The sequence below is a fragment of the Scophthalmus maximus genome, chromosome 18, assembly GCF_022379125.1.
Source record: "Scophthalmus maximus strain ysfricsl-2021 chromosome 18, ASM2237912v1, whole genome shotgun sequence".
Taxonomy (NCBI): domain Eukaryota; kingdom Metazoa; phylum Chordata; class Actinopteri; order Pleuronectiformes; family Scophthalmidae; genus Scophthalmus; species Scophthalmus maximus.
In genome coordinates, this window is record NC_061532.1 from 11,207,928 (window position 1) to 11,228,166 (window position 20,239).

General features: G+C 41.4%; 1 protein-coding gene across 3 annotated transcripts in view; it reads left to right on the plus strand.

Annotated features, from left to right (window-relative positions):
* The window catches only part of LOC118290289 (disheveled-associated activator of morphogenesis 1), a 46,748-nt gene that overhangs the window by 15,021 nt on the left and 11,488 nt on the right, over window positions 1-20,239 (plus strand). For all 3 annotated transcript variants that reach the window (XM_035617858.2, XM_035617859.2, XM_047328641.1), the window contains exons 2-10: window positions 11,026-11,315; window positions 13,419-13,508; window positions 17,188-17,259; window positions 17,505-17,599; window positions 18,008-18,341; window positions 18,459-18,569; window positions 18,700-18,803; window positions 19,286-19,352; window positions 19,444-19,561. In XM_035617858.2, coding sequence (XP_035473751.2) covers window positions 11,130-11,315; window positions 13,419-13,508; window positions 17,188-17,259; window positions 17,505-17,599; window positions 18,008-18,341; window positions 18,459-18,569; window positions 18,700-18,803; window positions 19,286-19,352; window positions 19,444-19,561 — 1,177 coding nt within the window. In that variant the 5' untranslated portion in view covers window positions 11,026-11,129. The remainder of the gene's footprint in view (window positions 1-11,025; window positions 11,316-13,418; window positions 13,509-17,187; window positions 17,260-17,504; window positions 17,600-18,007; window positions 18,342-18,458; window positions 18,570-18,699; window positions 18,804-19,285; window positions 19,353-19,443; window positions 19,562-20,239) is intronic.

The following is a 20,239-nucleotide window of genomic DNA, read 5'->3' on the forward strand; positions in this document are numbered from 1 at the left end:
ACCATCCTACTCAGGTTCCACTCTCACTTCCTCAGCTTCTCTCCAGAGGCCATGTATACGCCACATTGCATGTAAATGCGATGCAGGCTGACGTTGCGAAGGACAGACGGTTAGTCTTTGTAATTCTGCAGGATTTCATGCGGGCTCTGAGTGATTTTACCCTGTAATCCTTAATGGCTTTGTTATTTGTTTTTGTCCGCTGAATTAGAGAGACAATCCTATTTTCTCCCCTATAAACATCCAGAGCAGATTAAAAAGGAGGGTAATGTGCGGTGGAAGGGGCTTACATTAAATCACACACCCACCCAACTTGCACCAGTTACCCACCATGCTGGTTACCATAGCAACTGAGGAAGAGGTAGGGATTTTTAAAGGACAGACTGCAGCTCGGTGTTATCCAGGAAGGAGATTAAAGCGCTCTCTAAACCCCTTTATTGACGATGTGAGAGGTTGCCTGTTTTACTGCTCAGAAATACATTTGGGACTAATTTTGCCATGATGACGGCTCTTAATGCCTTGTGATGTTTTCAGTCGTTCAAAGTCCACAGCTTATATGTCTAATGTTAATAAAAGTGCAGGCATAGCCTAGATCTCAACAATTTGATGATGGTGACTCTCTTCCCCTTTTCTGCTAATAGTTTAGGCCTTATTGATTCTTTAGCTCAGTTCAACCTTTCAGACAATCCATGCTGCCCGGTCAGAGCTAAAGTGCGCCCTCATTGACAACCCCCATCATGTTGAAAATGGATTCAGTTATATTGATATATTTTAACTGGATGTTGATAATATTGATGAAGATATTTTTTATTTATTTATTACTTTTGAGCTCTCAACATTTTGGTGGACTTGGTGAGTTAAAACTACAGTAATCTGTAAAGTGAAGTTCCTTGATGTACCTCTTAATGACAATATACAGCATCTGCTCACTGGATATGTTGAGATTCATTATAATAAACTTGTGATGATCTCATACCCTCCTGAACATAGTGAATACAAATCAGAATACCAAACTGAAGGGATCGTTCAGATTATTTGAAGTCGGTTTGCATGAGGTACGTATCCATAGTCGTTTTGTTACCTGCAGGAGATTTATGTCGGCTCAGTCCAGGAAGCAGGCAGAAGTAGCAGCACAGAAGCTGAGTCATGTTCTGCTGAGCAGCAAAAAGTATAGAATATATGTTATATTTTCAGAATATTTTCAATGCTTTATCTTGCTGTCACGGGTCTTTTCCTTCAGTACTACATTTTCTCAAACATTAAACTTCTGTATTCTTATCCATAAGCACACCTACGACACTCGCTGTTTTACGCCCCGTCCACAGAGCAGCAGTTTTGGTCACAGAGAGCTAACCTTCACTTTCATGCTAACCTTCATACAAGTTAGTGTCCTGATCACCTTTAAGATTACACCAAGTTCTGTTGAGTGATATTTATCTATAACAGCTGTAGCTAGTTGAACGGAATATAGACCCCAACACTCCATGTTCGCAGTGCTCACTTTTCTGATGAGCATTACACCGAAGAGCAAATAAATTCCCTATAACCTTACAGGCATATACTGTTTATCCTATAATGTGCTTTATTCCCATCAAAGAATACATGTCATAAATATCCATTTATGAAATGTAAAATAGTAAGGATTGTTCCATTGGTACTAAAGCCCCTTTCACACTGGCCAAAAAATCTGTTTAAACCCGCTATCACCCGACGTTTTCTGCAGTCTGAAAACGTTAAATCGGCATTCAGCCCCGGGTCAAATGACTCTGCAATAGACCTGCATAGACCCGGGTAATAATCGTCTTCACCTCCGATCGGCATTGATGTGAACGTCACATCCGGGTGAACCCGCTAATTTGCGCGATGACGGAGGCAACGAAGGCTCGACTCCTCCGTCGGTAACTGCTGGTACCTCACCAGCTGTAGTAAAGAAACCTCTCGCACGTAGCTAGCTCGTCTAGCCTAGCTTTGGCTCGTTGGTGGTAACAACTAACACAATCCAGATCATCGATGAGGTTCAGAACGGTGCACTTTATTTCAACCCTTCGGCAGACACACACGGCCTCATCAGGCGGTCTCTCATTACACAGTGGCCATAAACAATTGGTAACATGGATGATGTGCAGAGCCTGTTCTCCTTGTGGCTGCAGCTACGTACACAACCACAGCGCGCAGAGCCAAGCGTCTTCTTCTCTCGTACACACACACTTCAAACCCCATAGTGCCCCCTGCTTAAAGAGCCAGACTCGGCTCGTAACACTGTGCTGAGTTTGTAAACTTTGACAGAGTGACAGTGACAAGTATAAGATATAAAGTAACGTTGACCACCGGCTCACTGGCTACCATGCTTTCTGTTGTTTACTACACTGTTCTTCTTCTTAGTTTTACGGCGCACCGCTCTCTACCGCCATCTATGGCCGCCACCTGTCACTACACGACCATCAGAACCTGGTCTGCTCGCACTGTGAAAGGGGCCAATTGCCGATTAAACGCGGGTCGACCCTTGTTTAAAAAACCCGGGTCTACACGGTAATTTTGGTGTGAAAGAGGTATAATTGTACTTCCACAATATGCCTTTTAAATATATATGGAAATCAGGTGTACTCTTGCATTTCAATACCTATCATGGTGATATTGTCCTGACCTGTCAGAAACAAGTTAATTTGCATATGCTACATCATCAAATGTTGCTTCTAACACAGACAAACAGTGGCTGTGTGTTATTATGATTCAAGCTTAGTTTGGCTGTGTAAACAGCCAACACAATTATGATACGGTAATAAGCTACAAAAAATTGGTTTTCCAACAATCAGTCATTATGCAATACAATGTAGTGAAAGCAAAAAACTTATGGTGCTGGCATCCTCCGATTCAGAGAGGTCCTGAACTTGTGTTGTAACAAACTCCCACGTTCGTGGCTGCAGTAGCTCTGTGGGTCTGTGGGCGTGGGCTTACAGTGCTCACATCTGCACCACTGAGTGGCTTGGTCTCTTTCATGGGCTCCAGCTTGGCCCTCTGGTTTCCACAGAAGTACCCCCCCCTCTCTCTTCACCTTCATGAAAAGATCCTAAAAATCAAGGGCCTGTTGTGAAACAAGCAAGTAGTTTAAGATTTTAACATCTATGCTGTGTTAAACCTCATAATTAGGAAATCGCATGATAATGGCTACTAATGTTTAATGTGCTATCGTTAAACTAAACCTTTTTTTTCTTCTGTTTTTATTTGAATTTAGCCAATAAACCCTGGCAAGAATTTTGTCTCATGTTTGAGTTGTTTCTTTTTTTGCCCTAAGTCTAACCTCCACTTGAAGGGTTGACCCGAGGAAGAATGCTAACATGTAAAGAGTGGGGGGTTGGAGAGTCTATCTGCAGAACGAGTTTGACAACCTGCCCGTGGAAAGAGCAACAGCCCTTTAACCTGCTTCTTAATCTCTGTCCTCCCTACATTTCAGCCGCACACTCCCTACTCCCAAATGGACATTTTTTTGCTTTGTGCTATTGTTCATTCATGTAAGAATTAAAGGGATATACCACTTATTTTTTACGGCATGGAACAGTTTCGATGTTTTTGACATAACATTTAGTGTTCTCACTTACACAACTTGGAATTATACCCGTTTCTGTACTTTCTAGCTCTGTGCAAAACTTTTCAACTCTAATACACAACTCGTTAGAGTCAAAATAAACATGTTGAGCCTGTCTTTAAGTGGACAATTTCCAGGCATTTGAATCATTGTGGCATCCTTTAAGAGAAAAAAATTCTTGTAAAATCCTAGTAGGTACCGCAAATTAGATTCACCAGTGATTGAATCTTTCCCCAGCAACACAACAACTTTGCCCGCAAACATCTTTCTACCAGCACTGCATTTGCACAACCCATTGTTCTTGCAATAATGCTGCGGCCTCCCAGACAAAACATGTCGCCAGTTGAGATTATCACAGAATCTACTGATAGAACAGTCGGTATCGCATGACACATGAACACAGACATGTTTGTCATCTTCTATCCCTGCATTCATCTTTTCTATCTTTTCCTGTTTAATGTTCATTTTTGACCAGATTATTCACATTGACAGTGGAAGGTGTGAGATACGGAGGCTGTTCTTGAATTCATCAGTTGTCACATCCTGTGACCATGATACTGTTAGGATGTTAGGTGTGTGAAGACCACGAGGACAACGATTAGATTACCTCTTTGTGACATGGCTAATGGAGCTCCCTGTTTTTAGCTACAGCAGATACTTGTGTGTTGGAAACTGAGCACACAGTAGTATTTAGGCTTGTTGTGTACTGTTAAAGGTAATGTCGAATGTTACTGTTGTCATTATGTAATGAAGGGTTTGGTTATAGTATGTTATTCTTCCCCTAATAACCATTTTACACCAAAATTAGCAGGTATATGCAAGTTTTTTAAATTCTGGTAAACACACTGAAAAATCCAATTGACTTCTTTCCAAAGAAAAAAAAACTCTGTTGCACGTTGTTCCCAAGATATAAAAAACACAGTACACAAACTATTTACGCATTAACGTCCAGAAGTTCTAACGGTGTCATAACGTTGCTTTGGAAAAGGTGCAGCGTCAGTGCCTAGAATGCTAATATAAAGTTAAATATATAAAGATGTTTCCATCACTGCCAGTAGGAGCCAAATCCGATAAAAACCTGTGTCTTTTAACCCGGTATTGTATTCATTCCCATTGCAGACAAGAGCCAGTTGTTAGTGGGTATCAGTGGGTTTTGACCAGTGGAAAAGGTGTTTTATTTGATTAAATGTTTTGTCTGTAAAGTGTGACAAAAAGGCCTATCAACATTTTCCACAGCCCATTGACATGTTTTTTTTGTCTGGATTAACTGGACTAATTACTAAAATACTACAGAGTAACTTTGGACTTGATGAAGTAGTTCACATTTTTGTTTTTAAAATATTGGTGTAATAAATGCTTCCTTTCACTGTCTCTTTGCTGTAATCCATTTCTCCGCGCCTCTGTGTGTTAATCCTGTAATCTGAGAGCCTCTTTAGCACGACTCTCTCAACCATGTGGCAGTAATGCTCCAGAGGCAATGCCTTTGTCATATCTTGACACACAATCCCGTGATGTAAATGCACCCGAGCACAAACGCGTCCAAGTCAAACAGCACTGCTACTGTGCCGCCGCTGTCACACTCAGGTCAGTTTTGATGGCTCTCAGTTGTCCGACTGGCCGCAGCTGAGAAGTGATTGATCTTAATCCCCTCTTAACCTGCCAGTCAGCATTTCCATCATGGCCCACTTGTTTTCTGATGTGTCCAAGTCTGCGTGCATCTACTCATTGTGTACTTCGGGGTGCCATTAAGTAATTGGCAGAACAAGGTCTTTGCATGTTATCCAGCTGTGCAGAGACAATTAGGCGCCACTGTGCCATTTGTACCACAGCTAAACCAGAGAAAATTAGACAATTTGAGATATATTCCATATTTAACATGAAAACAACTGCCAGGGAGCTAACAGTTTTTTGTCATTGATAGATCTGTTCACTGTCAGTTAACAGTTGTTAATGTCCACTGTGACCAGATGCATGAGTGTAGAGATTTAGGTTTTTCTTTCTTGGGAGAGACCTAACTAATTGACGGACTACAGCTGCATTGCGAAATTGAGATTTTGTGGTGGTGAACAAATTCTGCTCTCAAGTCAAAACAGGTTGCGTTTCATAAGTTGAGCAAGCAAATACTGGTTTGCTGATTGATTTTCAGCTAGTCAGCCCAGGCCCAGGCTCAGGCTGCATGTTTTGATGGAGCGACTACCAATAGGCTTCACTGTGTGACTCCTGAGCCTTTTGTTTGCAGCTGTCCAAATTGATCCAAAATAAATTACCAAGTGCAGTGCCCAACTGTCAGGGGGGATTCCAAAAAGTCCCTAAGCCTCTTGAGTGAAGCACACTGCAATCCCCGAACCATGAACTGTGGCTTCAATATAAGCACCTTTTTTGTGCTAAATGCTTTATTTTGGTTTTTTTTGGGTCAGTATAAGAATAGTGGCAGTGGAATTGTATGAACGGTGTGGAGATGCTTTGAATTGAAAATACTGTGATGGCAGTTTATCAAATTGCAAGTCTGATCCATCCCAAATCCTAAATCAGAAAAGAAGATTAAACTTCATTGCACCAAATGCCTTTCTGCTCCGCCTATAACACAGTTGCAGCTATATGCTAAGCACCCAAGCAGTCAGGTTACAGTGGTTACAATGTTTTTTTCCTTCATCATAGTTCAACGATAAACATCTCATAAATTGATTGGAGTTTCATTAAGCTGTTGATAAATCTGCCATCCTAGTTTAGAAAAAATTATGTGCTGCAAGGATGATAATAACGGTACCATAAAAACTTTATTGATTCGATTTTCTAAGAGAAATTAAAATTTCTCCTTTCATACAGGGGTCAGGGTCGGACAGAACAGTGTCTTCATAACCACATTATCATTCAAGGTTCCCTTTAGTGCTTCTCTGCTCAATTAGACACATGGCAGGAGTGTTCGGCTGTGTCTCGGCCAAACCAGCCCCCGACTACGGCCGCTAATAAAGGCCATTAGTAGCTTGAGATTTCAAAATATGAAAAGTGCATCTCAGAGCCAGAAACTGCTGAGGGATACCAGCTGGTGCAGAAGAAGGTATTTCACACATCTGTTTTCAATACTCTACTGTCCACTGTGTTCTCTCTCCAAGATTGAGTTCCTGCTCCAAGTCAGGCACATGTCGGGTTATTAGCATCAGCTCGACGTTGACCTGTTATTATTTATCGATTAAACACAAAGCTACCTATTTAGGAGAGAGGACATAGTGACATGATATGTATTTATGTGGATGTGGTTTTTAAGAATAGCTGTTTTTCTTTGGGGATTAAATGATTAGTTTGATTTCAAACTGTTCCCCTTTTCACACATTTCCAAGTATTTATTACTTATAAATTTTGCTCACATTATTTCAATCCCTCATGTTACTGTCTATGGTGAACAATGTGAAAAGGGAAGAAGAGATTGAGAATTGAAAGGAGATAAAACTGATCAAACAAAATGAAAGAAAACAAGAAGAGATCTTGGCAAAGCTTAGAAGAGGTCTACAAAATGAAAACTGTCCGCTCATCTTTCGATTGTTACTCTCTCGCTCTATACAACTCTTCGCACATGTTAAGTAACGTGAGCGTCTCCCGGTGTTTAGCTTAAGATACTCCTCTCCACTTCTGCCTTTTCTCCCGCCGACCTGACAGTTCTTGCAGGTCTTATAGGAGCGGTCTCAGGCCAGGCACCACACACAGCCTCACACTCACTTTACAAACACTGGGATTCTTTTTACAGTCTGGACTCACGCCAGGTCACCCGCCAAACCACATGGTCAAGAAAACAACAAGGCCATCCAGCGATAGAAATGTCCTTCAGACAAAGAGAGAAGTGTTTGTGTGAATATGGGTGGGCGGGTTTAATGTTCGGATGTGTATGAATTAAGAAGTACAAAAAAGTGTCTGCATTGTACTGTAAACAGCAGCCTGCGAAAGTCACAATGTTTCTCCACTGCAGTCCAAGAGGGGATTTATGTTGGTATAAACATCATTCTTCTGGATTATACGGAAAATGCAGCTGTTGCAGACTGTCAACATTTCGAACATGCCTGATACAAAGAGTATTCCTGGAAAATAACCACAAATTCTGCCGACTTTTACTGGTCAGACAGATAAGGCTCGGTTTTAGATTGAGTTGTACTGCAATTCAATGTAATCTGTGTTCCCTTGTAGTTAGAGCAGGTGAATGCGGAAGGTGATCTTGTATGGCTGTTGTTCAGGGTCACAAGGCTCACCTGACTATGATAGGAATGTCCTCTTGTCCCAACAAGCCCCTGTTGTGTTTGCAACCTTGACCGCCTGACAGATGAGCCCCGGTGGGGTTGTTGTCGGAGGACTCAGGTCTCACAGGTTAACAATTACAGCGCTAACACAAAGTCCTCACATTGAAATGATCCTGCTGCATGTTCAGACCTAAAACCCTCCCCGTCTCTTTGCCCCGTGGTTTGCGCCTTGTTAGCCTCCCCACGTGGACGAGCTGTGCCACATCCAGGCTCCTGTCGCTGGATGAGGACCAACACTGTCCCGCTCTGGATCAGCGGTTTAAACAAAGTTTACAGCTCGCTTTTAGCTAATGGAAAAGATGGGCAGCTTTGTGGACTAATATGGTCAAAGAGGGCTTTGACTTGCTTCTCCCCTTCATACTGGAATAGATGGGGAGCATGCAGCCAAACGGCTGCTGCTGAGGCCTCTGGTAGTCTATTTGGAAAAGTCAAGGATGTGTCAAAATAAATACACTGTGTGTGTGTTTCTACAGTGAGCTGCTGTGTATTTTATCCCCCGTTCGGCAATTTTGCCACAGCCACCTTGTCTTTGTAGTAGACTCTAAGATTTTTCATTCACTGGACTTTGTATATATTTGTACATTTGCTCTATTTATATAGAAAAGAATGATTGTTCTACTAATGACATAAATGTGGCTATTGTTAGTTTCGTTTGACAATTTGCCCGAACACTGTACTAGTTTGTTAGCCACCAAGAGACAGCAGTTGTAATTTGGATTTGTGCCTGATGTGTAATGTGTCTGATCAAATGGTCATTACAACAATTAATCATCACAATTTACCTTGGAACCGAATGGTAACTCATCTTTGGGTTTTGCTTCTTAACGTGTTCTTCTTTTGACTTTGTTAGCATTTACATATTAAAGGAGGTCTGTGTTGGACAAGGATCAAAGAACCTCTTGGGATGAAAAAACTAAATGATATGAATGAGTTGGTATTTCTAGATCTTGTGGTGGTTTTAAGTATTTGCCGAAACAGTTCCACGTTTGAAAAGTACAGTTGCTGGATAGAGGGAACACAGATGAACCAAAGAAAAATACTAAAATAGGACAGTGATGGCATCAGGGTTTATTTAGGTCCACCACAAAATTTACTTTTTATGGCTTGACTCTATTTAGTCAAAGTTAGCCATAGGAAATGTCCTCATTTTCCCTTTTGGAAGAACATAGTGAAGATGAGGGACGTGACCGGACCAGGTTGAATTTAGAAATGCATGGTGTTGCATATGATGCATTATTTCTGGGTGAAGCCTCAGACTTATAGGAAATCATCTGTAAAGGTCAAGTGAATGTGGTTATGTTCTGCCACCAAGAAAAGAAATTCTTGCAGGTCAGCACAGCCTCTGTGGTTTATGATGCTTGGCATCGCACCGCTGGTCACGGCGGGGAGCAGGGAGACTGTTGAGCTGTTTTTGTGACATGCTGACAACAGTGTCCTCGTGGATAATCTGAACACCACATCTTAATTTGCCTCACGAGCAGAGAAGAGTCTTTTGCACTTATTATCTTGTCCATTATTCCTCAGTGGAGTCAAGCCAGCAGATCGGATAACACACACACTGCAGCTGTCTTCTCTCTTAACACAGTATGTTTTTGTGAATAAGTATTTTGTTACAAATCAGACCTGCTTTTGTTTTCCATTGTAGTGATGTTGTAGGATTGTGTTGTCTCAAAATCTTGTGTCTCAGGTTTTTAGCTTTGGCAGTAAACCAAGCTGTCGGTGTTAATGTTTATATTTTGATGTAACCAAAGGACAAAATGTTACACATATAAAATATCCTCTCAAGAGTTGACCAGGGCCCCGTAAAACCAGCACGATAATATACTCACTCACACTAGTTTACCATGTTACCATACTAAAATTTGCTAATTAGCACTAATGGGCTGATAGGAATTTCATATATATTGAATAAATTAAGAATTAAAGGTCACCAAAGTTATTACAAATCTTTCTAAATAAACATGAAAGTAGCTACTTAAGCTCATGACAACCCAACCAATGGCTGTCAAGATGTTGTCACTCAGAAAAACACTGGATAGATGATAAACTACATGAAGCCAGAGGATCAACCGGGACCATGAATGTCTGTACAACCAATTTACGGCAATTCATGTACTGTAGATGTTGAGGTATTAAATCTGAACCAAAGTTGTGGAGCGAGCAACACACTGACATTACCATCCCTAAGAGCCCCACCCATCAAGGATAAAAACAACCCAAAACTTGCCCTTAAGCATTTGGTAAACCTACATAAATGGCGATGTTGTCATCGCTCATTGAATCTCCAACTGGCAGGACAAAACTTTCCGTAATGTACTCAACCCTCCTCAGCAATGCTGGTCATTTATGACAGCTGTGTTTTTTGATCTGTGATATGGAGGCAGGGTTGACAAGGTGCAACAAGATTGCACACATTTTTTACGCTACTAGAAAAATCACAGCTGCTACAGAGCAAACCAAATGTGTGATTGTGTCTATTAAATTTGATAATGAGGAGGGATGAGTCTGGTTATGCCTATCAGTCTGACATGGACTCCAAATGTTGTAAATACCATTTCACAACTCGCGGGCTTCCTTACACACCACCTCTTGGTTTATAAGAAGGTCTGTTTTCTACCCACGATGACCAAGCCAGTCTCCCGAACAACAAAAGGCCAGACTCACATCTCACTGCAGCCTTTGTAAACACCCCCCCTCTAATCATCACTTGTTAGGTCTTCAGAGGAAAGTTTACGCTGAATGGGAAGCAAGGGGAGACAAAACCTCTGAATACTCTAATCCCGGCAAATTACGGTCTCCATTTCAAACGCCACACTCTCACGGGACACTATTGTGTTAACGATGTAATTAAATCTCTCAATGCTTGCCCTCCCATGATGCAAACCTCGTAGCCTTGATAGGTTTTGTGTCGTTCAGCTGCTGAAAATGAAGCTGCTTAAGAGAACAGATGTAATAGTCTTTGTATTTAGTACCATTCAAATGTATTTTTCTTATTTATGAAACTTATTATCTTCTATTGTTTATCTGGGAAAAATCTTCGTCTTGATTTTTTTTTTGTGAATGCCAGTTTAAAATCCGAAACTTAAGTGGTGAAGACTCTACTCGATTTGTCTTTGTGTTGTGTCGCAAACTAATCGTGTCCCTTCACTGTGTCCATAGTACTCTCTGACGGAGGCCGAACTCTGAGGTGGAGGAGGCTGTAAAGAGGGCCTGAGGGAGCCTCCCACCCTCCCTGCCTAACCAGGTGGAAGCATCGGACAGCCATGGCTCCCCGGAAGCGCGGTGGCGGTGGGCGCGGCGGTCTCTCCTTCATCTTCTGCTGCTTCAACAGCAGTGATCACCCGGAGATCACTTACAGGCTGCGGGAGGACTTTGCCCTGCAGGCCATGGAGCCGGCCCTGCCGATGCCAAGCTACGATGAGCTGGACGGCATGTTCTCCGAGTTAGTGGTAAGATAACCAATGAAAGCAGCGTCTAATTCTTGTTTTACTGAATATGCTTTGACCTCGATTTGAAGAATTTGGTCAAGTTCTAAACAATCTAAACCAACAGTGAATTGGTTGTACTAAGAGGACTTTGAGCCACAGAGCTCCACTGTTGTACAAAAAACTATTAGAAACTCATACAATGGTCACACAGTGTCAGATGTTCGCGCTGTGTCACATTGTTCTCTCATTATGGTCAATATAGTTTAATTTCAGTTAATCCCACATACACCGTAACATCTTCGTTTTAGTGCAATAACTGTGATTGGTGCAAAAGAGCGCACTATTCCAATAAAGACTAATTATATTCCACTTGTTTTTTTATAAATGTGTATGCTCTTTATGTGTGGCCTTAACAAACTTACAAACAAAACAAATATTTTTTTCCTGAATTAACAAGAGAACTGAAATATGTATATTTAACAATAACAGGCTATATTTCACACTCAAACTCTGAAGATGGTTTTTTTTTTAAATATGATCTAGTCGATTGTTCACCCTGTTCCATTCCAAGACATCCACAAATGACCTGTCACTTCCTCCCTCTTTACTTTACATTGTGAGCAACGGGGCCAGGCTGCTATTCTTTCTGTCTTATTGTCACTTCTAATTTGTTGTGGCCTCCCGTCTCCTCTGGCCCCATTTTTCCTCTCCCATGGTTGCCACAGTAATCTAAGCATGACATTTTTGCACATCAATAGAACTCATTCAGGAGCTCTTAATGTCTCTGCCTCCTCCATCCGCTAATTGCTTGTTTTTGTCTATGTCCCTTTATGGACATAATTGAGTAAGTTGAGTTTGACAACAAGGAGGCTTTCAGTTGCTCTGTTTACCAAAAGAAAACAGCCACGTGCTTTTTCTTTTCACCCAGCATGAGCCACCATGTGCGTGTTTAATTGGAACAGGTTTGCTGGAAAAAGGACTCACGTTATGGAAAGAGTTGTGGCCATCTGCTCTGTTACGATCAAATAAACCCGACCTTTGAACTTGAGCCTCACTGGAACAGTTTTCCAAAAACCTATAAGTCAAGGTTAAGGGAGACAGAGTTGCTCAAAAACAACAAATGTTTTATTTATTTTTTTGCAAATTATAGCTGCTCATTATTATCTTATGAAACGATAAAATGTTCAGACTAATCAATGGGCTTTTCCACATTATGTGCTCATGAATAAGTATCTGGGCGTAACTCACAGAATTAATCAATAGCCCACACAACCGTTTTAAGGAAATTTGATCATTGCACATATTGATTTCTCAGGGGTTGATGGCTTTAGCAAAGACCATCTCCAATGACAATTCCCATGATGAGTAGTTACCATAAAACACTTAAACAATGTAAACAACAACATTAACTTAATCTCCATCTGTTGCGTAATAGATAAACACGTGTTTAGACAAGTGTTCACACCACTGTCGGACTTCAACGTAACCTTCACCATCTTTCACATGAAGCTCATTTAGGCTGTAACTGTGTTAAGATGGGACCAATGTGGACTCAAACTTAACCGGCGGTGACTCCAATTAAAACTTGCTTCAGTTGTCCGGATTCTCTCAGGCATTAAGTTAAATACCTCCCAATGGCACCCGTTGTATGCCTCGGTGAAATATCTGTTGTGCATAGAGATGCATGTTGTTTCCAGATGTTTGTTACCACATGTCGAGTCGGCAGACCACGCCTTCTCTTTCCCCCTCCATTACTCACATGTCTAAAGGCTGCAGGAAATCTGACTTGATTCAGAGTTATATTGAATTTACAATGAGAGCTAGCCCATTGATCACCGAGACTTTTAGCATAAACCGATCTCAAACAGAGCTTTGGTTCAGCTACTCCTGGCACATGCTTTTGTTTTTTGTTTATTTAAGAAAGTTGATTCATGTAGATATTTCTAAATTTGCAGCACAATGGTTTGATAACTTGTGAAGCTTGCTGTACTTTGTGAAGTATGTTTTGAGAGCAATGCTTTATTTTTAAATAGTGAACACTCTCTTGTCCATTCAGCCATTAGCAAAGGATTGTGAATACTTGTTTTTTTTTAACCTTTTTTGCTGTTTCTTTCCATTTTGCAGGACGAGCTCGATCTTACAGAGAAACACAGAGAAGCCATGTTTGCCCTGCCCGCAGAGAAGAAATGGCAAATCTACTGCAGCAAAAAGAAGGTAAAAAACTCAATGGGCCTCACGTCAAACTTGCTGCCTACTGGCTGATTTTCTGTTATTTCCTCTCACACTGATTTGTTGATACCTAAAGCTGTGTGTTCTCTGGGACACACACCACAAAAAACCTTCATCACTGTTTGCGACAGGCCCTGCCATGAGTCTGTTGTCTGCAACTGTGGAATGCAGATAATTATTTATTTTTTCTATATGTGATGACAGGTGTATACTAAGTTGTTATGAGAGGAAAACACACCTTATACTCTAGGACATAATTTATTGATCCTTTTGTTTGGAGGGAGTCCTATCCATTGATTTCTGTAAGGTACTGAAGTCAACCCTTTGCCCTAAAAGTGAAGTTGGATTTTAAGGAAACCAAACCCGTTCACAGGGTGTGACCTGCAGTAGTTTATAGACCCATACCGTGCACCAAGTACAAATTATGTCTTCAGAGTAGAAGGTTGCAAGGACCTACCGAAAAATTATTGCTTTGGTTGCTTCTAATCATATGTGTGATATAAATACATATTCTTAATTAGTTTATCTACTATAGTTACAAGAAAAGACTATAATTGTGAAGCTAATGTGAACAGCAACTAATTTATAATGTAAAATTTGTTTTGTTTATTAACAAAATTCATATATATTAGTATATATAGAGTATACATGTCAGATTTACTTGACGGTAGAACTACAATGTCCCAGACTCATTTCCATCACTGTCACTGTTGTTTACACAGTTGATCAACTGTTATCACTCAAGTAAATCATTAGCAATGATCACGCTCATGAAACATTAAAAACATCCTACAATATAATGGTGGATATGCCACTATCAAACATATTATAGACAGAAATACCTAAACATGTCAAAGACGCCACGACACCAGGAAACACAACAAAAGTGTTGTTTTAGTAGCTGTATGCTCCAGTCTGTTATGTATCTCTTTAGTTACACCCACTCTCCTCTTCACAACATAAATGTGTTTTCTACCTGATCAAAGCTCCGCCACGAATAACTCTCTCACTTGACTCAAATTCATGTTGCTCAAGGTGGATACAGAAATAGTCGTGTGCAGAGGGAGTAAAGTGAAGGCTAAATCCAGCCTGTTCCATTAGATAATCCCCTAAGAAGGAAGGCCGTGTCAGGAATTATAAACTACTGAAATATATTACAGGACTGATGAATTCAAAGGCAGTATCTTGTTTCTTGTTTCGAGAAACAGTGTTTTTTTTCCCAGGCAATAGGTTTCCTTTCTCACTGTTCCATTGTCCTACCGAAGCGAGGATATTTTAATCATGTGGCTTCTCCTTTTAGATAAGAGACCTGTTCCATCAAAGCTTCATGTAGCCATAACACACTCTGTGACAAGGTCCTATTTCATAATGTCTTCTCGCTCTGATATAACAACAGACTGCTGTAAAACGCCGACGCCTGTCCTACTTTAGATCGTGTTGAGCCTCCCAGCTACCTCTGAATACCGCCAGACATTTTTTGCAGCAGTGTTTCTCAAGGCCGTAGATATGAGTGTGTAGGAAATCCTGTCCTGACTAATATGCAGATTTATTAATCTTTTCCTACGTCCAGTTACAAGCTGGGCGTCAGGAGAATTGGGAACTAGTCTGATGGATGAGTAGTTGGTATGTCAGTGAACAGTGCACATCTTTGGAAAACACAGCTGTGTGTGTGTTACACTTAAGTTCAAAAACCGCTATCATACATACACCACTCATCTTTCGAGGGTTGCAGGGGGGCCGGAACCAGTCCCAGCTGACATTGGGCGAGAGTGATGACAGCAAAATGGTGGAAATGGAAACGGCACATGCATATTCCAGTTTGTACTGTCCCCATCAGTGGCCTCATTATAAACTGGAAAACTTTGCATTGCCTCTGCTCAGCCTCAAGAGAACATGCAGGGATGTTTCAGGTCTGCTGTAAAGGTGGAGGGGGGTTTAGTCGAAATCTTTACGTGCAACATCGACATGCAGAAGAGGGGGGAAGGGAAGAGGGACGGCATCAATATTGCTGAGTCTGCAGCGTGCTCTGGCCCTGACTCAGGCAGATGCAAACTCGCCATCTGAGATCAGGGAGGAAGAGTCTGTGTGCGTAGAAAAGAGGCAGAGGAAGCGGTCGGTTGTCCAAGACAAACAGGAAGGCTTCACTTAACACAGGTGCGGCTTTTGTGTGCGGGTCTGGGGGATAAGCGGGAGGAAGGTGGGGTCATCATCAGGGCGCTCCGAGTTCGCGAGTGATGAGCGCGCTATTTTTTTTTCCACCAGTCGTTTCTTGGTGATTAGACCCTAATGAAGTCGAGCTGAGACGAGAGTCAGTCAAAGTTTTTGCTGTTTGATTTGGCCGGGCACCTGAGCTGATGAAATCATTCTGCAGAGAATCAATCTCCTTCCTTCTCCTTGTACGCTCTCTTCTTGGCTACATCTTCTGCCAAGAAGCAGATTTACCGATGTGGTTGTTTGCACGTTTCAAATTTCATCAAAGAAAAAGTTTGACCTCTGAGTGGACAGAGCTTCTCTTTTAAAAACAATGTCCTATTAGCCTTAAGTAACCAAGATTGATTCCTGTTTCCTAATGCGACTTTGATCTTTACTTTCTCAAATGTGGAAAAAAAAAATCCCTGGAATACACTCCCCCATGACTCTAAATTTACTATCCGTGTTTGAAGACCGCTGACTTCCGAGTTAAGGATGGAACTCTTTGAGATTTAAAAGGAAGTGGTCCCACCACCTCTTTGTCTGCTCCACTAAACGGACTGAACTTCTTCCAGCAATCCGCCTGGTCGCGCTGGCACCGGTCGTGAGGGGAACAGCAGGATCGGGCCTTCTCGTCGCTGCACGGTCACTGCAGACCTGCCAAGGTCCGCAGTTTCTGCAGGAGCAGCCAAGTCTCTGCAGGCCACTGTATTAACCGACGCCCAATTAGTTTCTGATGGTCACAGCTCGCTTGTGCTTAATGGACCAAGAGTTGAAATGAAAGCCTGGGGGCCTTTTATGTACAAGCCAAGTTCAGGGTCAAGTTATTTTCTCCTCGGTGTTCCTCCTGAGTTTGAAAATTAAATCATCTAAGAAATAACTTGCAGTTATTTTTTCCACTCGTAATACAAACATCCCTGTCAGGAGATTAATCTCGGCATAAGTAAGGCCATGTCCTTAATCTGTAGTTTTAACTTTCATTTGCTAATCTCAAGATGTTACCAAGCAGCTGTGCTCTTATTTCAGCACTTGTCCTCTTTCACCACTTCAAAGTCAGTGAGGCACTGTAGGATAAAATGGAATATCTGTGTCGCCCTACTTTAAGTTCTTGTTCCATTTCTTATCTATTTATTCCCCAGACCCGCTGTTCCATGTGTGTTTAGTGTTTGTTTGTTTCGTAATCTGAAAAAGCAAAAAACGAGGGTATGAAGTTAGATGGTTTGTAGTTGGTCTTTGATGAATTCAAACATGTGACATGAGCCAAATAACAACTTCTCCACTCATGTGACTGAAATATTTCCTTCAAGAAACATAAAAAAAATTCCCAATAAAGTCATGGGCAGTTAATTTTCATAAACCAACCACAATTTTTCCGAATGAACTCAGCATTGTGTGACATTATTTAAAAATGCAATGCCTGCCTATGTAACAGCACATCATCGTTCACTCTTTGTTATTCTCTTTGGTTTTTCAGGAACAAGAAGAAAACAAAAGTGCAACTAGTTGGCCAGAATACTACATCGATCAGCTCAATTCAATGGCAGCTGTAAGTAATAACATGACCTTTATTTATTCTTGGGGGGGGCGGGGAATCCAGGATTGTGAAGCAAAGTAAAATGTCGTAATCATGTCGTCTCATGGTCATAATTACCAAGAAGCAGCTTTTTGTCTTTTTAAATAAACCCACCTGCAAATAAATTTTCCATGTCAAGAAAATGTGCTTCATTTTGATTTTGAGTTGTCAGACTGTCGACCCCGGGTCTCCATGTTGTTTAATCTTTTGATCAACAGAGAAAGACGCTCCTCGCTCTGGAGAAGGAAGATGAGGAGGAGAGGAACAAAACCATCGAGAGCTTGAAGACGGCTCTGAGGACACAACCGATGAGGTGGACGGATATTAAAATTCATCTTCCTCTCTTCATCTATTCTCTCCTCCCCATTTAACCTCTAACCTTGTCTGTCACTCTTTTCAGTTCTACACAAGCGTATGGAAATGAGTCCTTTCCGAATAGAGCAGCCGTGAAGGTCACTGCTGAGTGACGTGAATGTACATTAAAGGGCACCAGGGAAATGTTTCATCTCCATTGTAGAAACCTGAGCTCTTCAATAGACATAAAAAGCAAATGTTATGGCTTATCACATTTACGAGAGACGATTCAGTTAAAGTATGGATAAGTCTGTACATAAGACAAGTGGTGGTACATATACATATCTTATTAAATCTAGTACCACCAGGACTTATTTAAAGTTGTCAGTAAACCAACACGACTTCTCTCTGTCTGCTCCGCTCTCAGGTTCGTGACCCGTTTCATCGACCTGGACGGCCTGACGTGTATTCTGAACTTCCTGAAGAGCATGGACTACGAGACCACAGAGTCACAGATCCACACGTCTCTAATCGGGTGCATCAAAGCTCTGATGAACAACTCCCAGGGTCGCGCCCACGTCCTCTCGCACACTGAGAGCATCAACATCATCGCCCAGAGCCTGGCCACGGAGAACATCAAGACCAAGGTGGCAGTGCTGGAGATCATGGGCGCAGTGTGTCTGGTGCCAGGTGGACACAAAAAAATCCTGGAGGCCATGTTGCACTACCAGCGTTTCGCCTGCGAGAGGACGCGATTCCAGGTGGGTTGAAGCCAATTGCAAAGATTTGGTTGTAAATCCTTAGCAAATAGATAATGTCGTTAAAAAGCAGCATTGTGTGAAGAAATCTAACACCTGTAATGACTTGTCGTCCCTCAGACACTTATAAATGATCTGGACCGGAGTACGGGGCGATACAGAGATGAGGTCAACTTGAAAACAGCCATCATGTCCTTTATTAACGCTGTGCTAAGTCAAGGAGCTGGAGAGGTGAATTTTATATGATGTTTATGGTTGTTTTCACTCTAGAAGGTCATCATGTCCCTTGGCTGTGCATTCAACAGACTTACAACATTGTTTGCATTTTCCTGCTAATTTCTTATGATTTCTTCAAATACAGTCAAGTTTGGAATTCCGTATCCACCTCCGATATGAGTTTCTTATGCTGGGCATCCAACCTGTGATTGATAAACTACGTTCTCATGAAAACTCCACATTAGACAGGTGAGTTTGAACAAAAAACAACAAGATATCTGTCCAAAATACTATTTTCAATTTCTAATAGAACACCTGTAAAAGAGTAGCACCAATCGGTGTTTGTTGATCAAAAGTAGAACAATTTTAAACATTTCAGTTCTGTAGTGTATTGTCCCACTAGGGGAATTTCGACTCGCAGCAGAGCACAGATAAAAACAAAACAAGTTTTTGTGGCTGCACAACAACCTTTAATCTATAAAAAAGATGAATGTGGATTGAAAACCTCTCGTGTGGTATACGTTTACACTCTATTCCATATATTATGCATGAATAATGCAAAAATAAGTTGGTCTGATTTTATGGAGGTCTTATCCATGAAATAATCTTGTACCCTCTAAATATTGTCTAAGGTGTAGACATTTCATGTGAATGGCAACAGATTGTGTGGTTGCACTCCACTGCCCTGGAGAGAATAAATATCACTGTGTCTGTCCTTCTGACCCTCTCAGGCATTTAGACTACTTTGAGATGCTACGGAACGAGGATGAGCTGGCTTTGTCAAAACGATTTGAGTCTGTAAGTGAAAAACGTTCCTGACCCTGCCCTTGCACGATTATTACTATTAATATGTATTCATGCTTGGGTTGTTTTACTCCTTCTACTCTAGGCACACATTGATACCAAAAGTGCCACCCAAGTTTTTGATCTCATCCGCAAAAAGATGAACCACACAGATGCATACCCGCACTTTATGTCTGTGCTGCATCACTGTCTCCTCATGCCACGTGAGTGATTCTTTGAATTATTAGTTACTCGACTGCACACTACTGTCCATACCACACAGAAATACAAAATCCTGTGAAATGTGATTTAAAGAACCCGGTGAATTAAAAAAAAGTCTCTTATACAGTTATATGCAAAAGGCAAATTTCATGTTATTGGCAAATAACATTTAAAGGTGAAAGAAGTGAACACAACTCCCCTTTGGCAAACAGATTTTTATGCAATATGCATCAATGCATGGGAAATGTGCGTAACTCATTAGGCCTCAAATGGTCAGTAATGTTAGGCAAGTTGCTGTAAATGCCATTGGGGATTGTCAACTGATGATAAATTCTCTGATTCTTCATACATCGTGGTCTCAAAATGAAGCAAACTGATGCCAACAAATTAGGCAGGTTTAGTTCAGATGGTTGTGGACTGTTCCTCTGAGCAGCATTTATGCAATAACAGGGTCCACATGAAAGATACTGTAACTTAGCAGCAACCTCATCGCAACATCTGAAGTCTGCAAAGCAAGATGAGCCTGAGTCTTTTTTGTAAAAACAAGTGTTGTTGACAGATGATGTTAAAAATGTACTTTTTGGCCACAAAAGGTCAGTTTTCAGACTGATATTAAACATGAGGATGGGGAGTCAGCTGGAGTCTGCTTCAGAGTTGTGTGGCAGACAGTGGCAGAGGAA